General features: G+C 32.9%; 1 protein-coding gene across 1 annotated transcript; it reads right to left on the bottom strand.

The window, feature by feature from the left end:
* Positions 1-5,966: 5,966 nt before the first annotated feature.
* LOC144289193 (olfactory receptor 2M3-like) lies at positions 5,967-6,914 on the bottom strand. The gene has a single exon (XM_077857430.1). It carries the CDS (start codon positions 6,912-6,914, stop codon positions 5,967-5,969), a length of 948 nt encoding a protein of 315 aa, XP_077713556.1.
* Between the last annotated feature and the right edge of the window lie 290 nt (positions 6,915-7,204).

A 7,204-nucleotide genomic window follows, 5' to 3' on the forward strand; every position in this document is an offset into this window, starting at 1 on the left:
GTCCTCTGGCTTTGGTATCACATCAGCACTTTTCTCATAAAATAAGTTTTTTTTTTTTTATAAAATAAGTTTGGAATTTTAATTTTCTTGAGGAGTCCTCTGGCTTTGGTATCACATCAGCACTTTTCTCATAAAATAAGTTTTTTTTTTTATAAAATAAGTTTGGAAGCATTCCCTGATCTTCACTTTTTTAGAAGGGTTTGAGAAGGATACTTATTAATTCTTCATTAAAGTTTTGGTATAATTCATCAGTGATGCCATCTGCTCTAGAATTCTTGTCTTGTAACATTGTGGTTACTTATACAATTCCTTATTTGTTAATGGTCTGCTTTAATTTTCCATTTCTTCATAATTCAGTCTTGGTAGATTGTATATTTACAGAAATATATCTTTTCTTTCTAGGTCAGCCGATTTCTAGGCATATAATTGTTCATAGATGCTTCTTATAACTATTTGTCATTCTGTGGTATCAGGTGCAATATGTCTTTCATTGATAATTTCATTAATTTCAGTCCTTTCTCTTTTTCTTAGTCTAGTCTAGCTAGAGATTTGCCAATTCTGTTTATCTTTTCAAAAAGCAATTATTTATTATGTAGGCTATATATTTGGTTTTTGTAGCCTCTAATCAATTTTCATCTACTGTATTATTATTTCTGTTAAACTTGCACTTTATTAATTTTTTCAAGTTCCTTGAACGAGATAACTTTTAAAAATTATATTTGTTACATATCAAATTTTTGTATGTCATATTTTCATTTTTCTTAAAAACATTTTATTTTTCTTAAAATTTTTATTTCCCTTTTAATTTCTTGTTTGAATCATTGGTTGTTCAGGAATATGAGGTTGAAATTCATTATATTTGTAAATGTATCCCTTTTTTTCCTATTATTCATTTCTGGTTTCATGCAATTGTGGTTGGAAAAGAAACATTATATTATTTCATTTTACTTATATTTCTTTAAACTTATTTCACATCATGGCATATTATCTATCCTGGAGAGTAGTTGGTGTGTACTTGAGAAGAAAATACGTTCTGCTGCTTATGGATGGAATGTTCCATACATTTCTGTTAGATCCCTGAAGTTTAAAGTTTTGTTCATATCTGTTATATTGTTTTCATTTTTAAAAAATATGGTTGACATTCAATGTTATATTAGTTACAGGTATACAACAGGCAATTCAACAATTCTATGTTACACAAAGCTGATTATGTAATGCTAGTTACCTTTTGCCATCATACAAAGTTATTGCAAAATTATTCACTGTATTCTCTATGCTGTAGTATTTATACTTGTAACTCATTTATTTTATAAATGGAAGTTTATGCATTTGAATCCTCATTCAGCTATTTTGCTGATACTGGCATGCTCTCTTTGCAACCATCAATTTATCTGCATCTATGAATTTATTTCTGTTTTTATTTGTTCATCTATCTCTCCCTTTCTCTCTCTCGATTTCATATGTAAATGATATCATTTGGTATTTTATTTTCTCTGTCTTATTTCACTTAGCATAATACTCTCTAGGTCCGTTCAGTCCATGAGTGACAAGATTTTATATGATATATATTTCTGCATCTACCATTGAACACTTATATCGCTTTCATATCTTGGCAATTGTAAATAATGCTGCAACAAACATGGAGTTCATATACCTTTTTGAATTTCGTAGATATATTATCTTACAAATTCAGAATAAGTAATATCAAAAAGACAAGAAATAACAGGTGTGGATGAGGATGAATAGAAAAGGGAACCCACAAGCCCTTTTGGAGAGAATGTAAATTGGTGCAGTGACTTTGGAAAACTGTGAAGGTTAAATTAAAAATAGAGGGGCACCTAGGTGGCTCAATGTTTGGGTGTCTGCCTTTGGCTCTGGTCTTGATCCCAGGGTCCCAAGGGTCACATCAGGCTCTCTCTGGGGAGATGGAGCCTCTCCCTCTGCCTATGTCTCTGCCTCTTTCTCTGTGTTTCTCATTAATAAATGAATAAAATCTAAAAAAATCATTAAAAATAGAACAACTGTATAGTCCAGTAATTTTATTGCTGGGTATTTACTAGAATAAAATGTCAACTGTTTCTTCATTGATTCTTTTTTGCCCGGATGACCTATTCTATGACCTATTCTATGTTGAAAGTGGGTGGTTATATCCTATGTTTGAATTGCTGTCTATTTTTTAATTCAGTAATGTTTATATTAGCTTTATATATTTTAGTATTCTTATGTTTGCTGCCTATATATTTAGAATTCTACAAACTTGATAAATTGCCCCACTTGATCATTAGTTACTTTCTTTTTTGACAGTTTTTTAAAGTCTATTTTGTGTGATATACATATTGTTTTTTGTTCTATCTTGATTACTGTTTACATATTTCCTTTATCCTTTCCCTTTTAGCCTATGTATACTCTTTTTTTTCTATGTATATTCATTTATTTATTTATTTATTTATTTATTTATTTATTTATTTATTTTTTCTATGTATATTCTTAAAGCAAAAATAAGTCCCTTATCAGCCAAATATAGTTGGATATTTTAAATTCATTCAGCCAGTTTATTTCTACATATTAGAGAATTTAATCCATTTATGTACAAAGTAATTATTCAAAGATAAATGCTTTCCAGTTTCATCTTTAAATTTTTTCCACTCTGCTTTGGAATTTCTTTGCCTCTTTCTTCCTCTTGCTGTCTTTCTTTTTCATTGTGTGTGTTTGTGCATGTATCTTTGTGAAAACTTTGATGACTTTATCCTAATGTTTTGTGTACCTAAATAGATATTTTCTTATTAATCACTATAAGGCATATATATCTATATCTACATATATAGATATAGGTATATTCTAATAAAAGTCTATTTTACCTGATAACAACTTAACTTAATTGCATGCAAAAATATATTTTAGTTTTTATCTATATTTTGTGTTATCCGTATTTTCTATCTTTATTGTCATTATTTGTGACTTTTTATAATGTTTAAACTTCAGTGAATATTGTAGCTATAGTTATTTTAATACTTTTGCGTTTTAAATTTTTCATTCATGTTAGAAGTGATTTGTGCACCACCGTTATAGCTCCAGAGTATACTGAACTTTAGTTTTTAATTTTTTTCTGTGTTTTTCTTGAATTTTAATATACACTCTTTTTATAGCTATATTGCATACTTTCATGTTTTCATGTTGCTATTTAGCATTCTTTTATTTCAATCTGAAGAACCCCACTTAGCACTTCCTGTAGGGCAGGAGGTAGAGCAGACCTAGTGTTGATAAACTCTCAGTTTTTGTTTGTCAGGTAATGTATCTTTATTTCTTTCTGATATACAGCACTGTCAGGTAAAGTATCCTTGGTTGGAAAGTTTGTTCATTTTTCCTTCAGTACTTTGAATATAACACCTTGTTCTATTTTGGGCTGCAAGAGTTTTGCTAGATATCTACTGATAGACTTATGGAGATTTCTTTCTGTGTGACGTATTGCTCTACTTCTGCTGCTTTCATAGTTTAATTTTATATATTTAGATTCTAATGTATCTACATAAATATCTTGATTATCAACCCATTTGGTGTTCTTTGAACTTAATAGATCTGGAATTTAATTTTTCTCCTGAGATATGGACAACATTCTTTCATTATTTCTTTAAATAAATTTTGTCTTTTTTTTTCTTTTTGCTCTTTCTCAGACTTCCATAACACTTATACTACTTCATTCAATATGCCATAATTCACATTGAGTCTTTTGTTTGTTTCTCTGACTAGACAATTTTAAGGTCTCTTTCTTTGAATCCAGTTATCCTTTCTTCTGTTGGATTATACCAGCTGCAGAAGTTTTCTACTTAGCAATTCGTTCACTCTAAAATTTTATTTAAATCTTTAATGGTTTTAATATCTTTATTGAATTTTACAGTTTGGTCATGCTTTTTTTTTCCCTGATTATGTTTATTTGTCAATGTTCTATTAAGGTAATTATTATTTTTTTAATTATTCAATCTATTTTTTAATAATAAATTTATTTTTTATTGGTGTTCAATTTGCCGACATACGGAATAACACCCAGTGCTCATCCCACCAAGTGCCCACCTCAGTGCCCGCCACCCAGTCACCCCCACCCCCGCCCTCCTCCCCTTCCACCACCCCTAGTTCGTTTCCCAGAGTTAGGAGTCTTCCATGTTCTGTCTCCCTTTCTTATATTTCCTACCCATTTCTTCTCCCTTCCCCTCTATTCCCTTTCACTATTATTTATATTCCCCAAATGAATGAGACCATATAATGTTTGTCCTTCTCCGATTGACTTATTTCACTCAGCATAATACCCTCCAGTTCTATCCACATCAAAGCAAATGGTGGGTATTTGTCATTTCTAATGGCTGAGTAATATTCCATTGTATACATAAACCACATCTTCTTGATCCATTCATCTTTTGATGGTTCCCTTTTCTCCGCATCCTCTCCAACATTTGTGGTTTCCTGCCTTGTTAATTTTCCCCATTCTCACTGGTGTGAGGTGGTATCTCATTGTGGTTTTGATTTGTATTTCCCTGATGGCAAGTGATGCAGAGCACTTTCTCATGTGCTTGTTGGCCATGTCTATGTCTTCCTCTGTGAGGTTTCTGTTCATGTCTTTTGCCCATTTCATTATTGGATTGTTTGTTTCTTTGGTGTTGAGTTTCATAAGTGTTTTATAGATCTTGGAAACTAGCCCTTTATCTGATATGTCATTTGCAAATATCTTCTCCCATTCTGTAGGTTGTCTTTGAGTTTTGTTGACTGTATCCTTTGCTGTGCAAAAGCTTCTTATCTTGATGAAGTCCCACACAGATTTAACAGAACAATTCATATTCATTTTATGGAAGAAATATTTTTCCTCTTAAGCCATAAGATTCTACAGGATTATATATCTCTGACATCTATACCTATACCCATATCAGTATTTATATAGAGTTACATATATATGAATATAGGGTTGCCTGGGTGACTCAGTGGTTGAGCATCTGCCTTTGGCTCAGGGCATGATCCTGGAATCCTGGGATAGAGTCCCATATCAGGCTCCCTGCATGGAGCCTGTTTCTCCCTCTGCCTATGTCTCTGCCCCTCTCTCTTTGTGTCTCTCATGAATAAACACAATCTTTTTTAAAAAGATATATATGAATATGATTATAAAAATAAATTTGGAGTTGTCTTATATGAGATTTGAGAATATGCAGTCTACAGAAAACCAGGATTTCCTCATTAAACCAAAAAAATATTATACTTTCATATAATTACAGTACATAATCCATATAAGGATCAAGATATCCAAGTATGAGAATCCAGGTTTTAGGATTCACATTTCAGTTTCCCATGTATAAGACTGATATTTATAGAAAAAAAGAAATAAATGAGAACACTCCAGTCAACCACAATCCTGAAGAGGAACGATGTCTAGGATAATTAAAGCTCAATATGCCTATGTGTCAATGTAATACGTCTCTTTGTCCTTGTAGTTATGAAAAATTAATTTTTAAAATGATCTTCTATTCATTCCCATAACTTGATATATATACTGACCTGAGTCATTCATTTTCAAAAAATTGATTATTCCAACTTAAGATGTTGGATTTTTCAGAATTCTTTTCTTTTTGCCAAGATTAAGTTTTTGATAGGTTAAAAAATACAATAAGCTTAATCAATACAATCAAACAAGGGGATGTTATTATGGACATTAACCTCTATTTGCTAACTGATAATATACAAAATGAATAAATTGTGGATTTTGTCTTGCATCTTGACTATATTTCCTTATATTCATTGCTTGAACTTACCATAAAAATGTGAAATATTTGAAGAAAAATGCAAAGTATTTCAATTTCTAAATCTTATATTGTTGCCTATAAATCTACAAAGGTCAGTAAACATTGATTACTTAATTATATTGATGAGATACATATATTTGGGCATAAAACAAAGAATATATGAGAAAAAACAAAGCATAAAAATTGTCAAGCAATTTGTTCTCTAGACTTACCCTTCCCTAACATCTTCAAGAATGCTCTGACTACTTCCTTGTTGCGGAGGCTGTAGATGAGGGGATTCAGCATGGGAGTAAGGATGGTGTAGAAGGCAGAGATCATCTTGTCCTGAGTGGGGGAACGATCTGAAGTGGGCCGCATGTATATGAACATGGCTGCTCCATAATACATTCCCACCACTGTGAGATGAGAGGAGCAGGTGGCAAAAGCTTTCCGGCGTCCCTCCCCAGACCCCATGTGAATGACAGCCACAATAACATGAACATAGGAAGCAATGATTACTGCTACAGGGAAAAGAAGCATAATAACACAACAGATAAATATCATCCTTTCAAATAACAATGTGTTGGTGCATGAGAGAATGAGAAGGGCAGGGACATCACAAAAAAAGTGGGGTATTTCCCGGGCTCCACAATATGAGAATGACAAAGCAACTGCAACTTCAATTATACCATCAAGGGAGCCAAGAATCCATGAACAAGCTGCCATAAGACCACAGATTTTCTGGTTCATGAGAATTGAGTATCGTAATGGGTGACAAATGGCAACGTAACGGTCATAGGCCATTGTAGCCAACAGGAAACATTCTGCTCCAAGCAGGGACACATAGAAGAATATCTGAGCTCCACAACCAGCCAGAGAGATGGACTTGCTGCCAGACATATAGTTGAAGGCCATCTTGGGTACAGTGGTGCAGACAAGCATGAGGTCCATCAGAGAGAGCTGGCTGAGGAGGAAGTACATGGGTGTATGGAGCTGAGTGTCCAGATAGATGAGGAGAATCATAGCAGTGTTTCCCATGAAGGCCACTGTGAAGATGCCCAAGACTAAGGAGAAGAGGAAGATGTGGGTGGGGCTGTAATTGAAGATTCCCAGCAGGATGAAGCCTGAGTTGAAGGTCTGGTTCTCCCATGCCATGATAAATGTGTTTACTGCATGGAATACAAGAAATGACACATGGCTGGGATTGTGTTATAGAAATATCAAGTTCCTCCTTCCTAAGTCACCACTTCTACCAAAATTCCTCAGCAAAAGAAAGTTGTTTCTCTGGTCATATTTTTTTTTCATTTTTTCATTTTTAGGGTAGGTATATTAAAGCATCCTTTAGCTTGATATGATTTTTAGTGTAACATGCATTGTTCACAGACATAGTAAGTTATACAGTAAAAATATGAGCATTTTCTCAAGTCATATCATCAGGTTAGGGC

Source organism: Canis aureus, chromosome 18 (genome assembly GCF_053574225.1).
Source record: "Canis aureus isolate CA01 chromosome 18, VMU_Caureus_v.1.0, whole genome shotgun sequence".
In the NCBI taxonomy this organism is placed as follows: domain Eukaryota; kingdom Metazoa; phylum Chordata; class Mammalia; order Carnivora; family Canidae; genus Canis; species Canis aureus.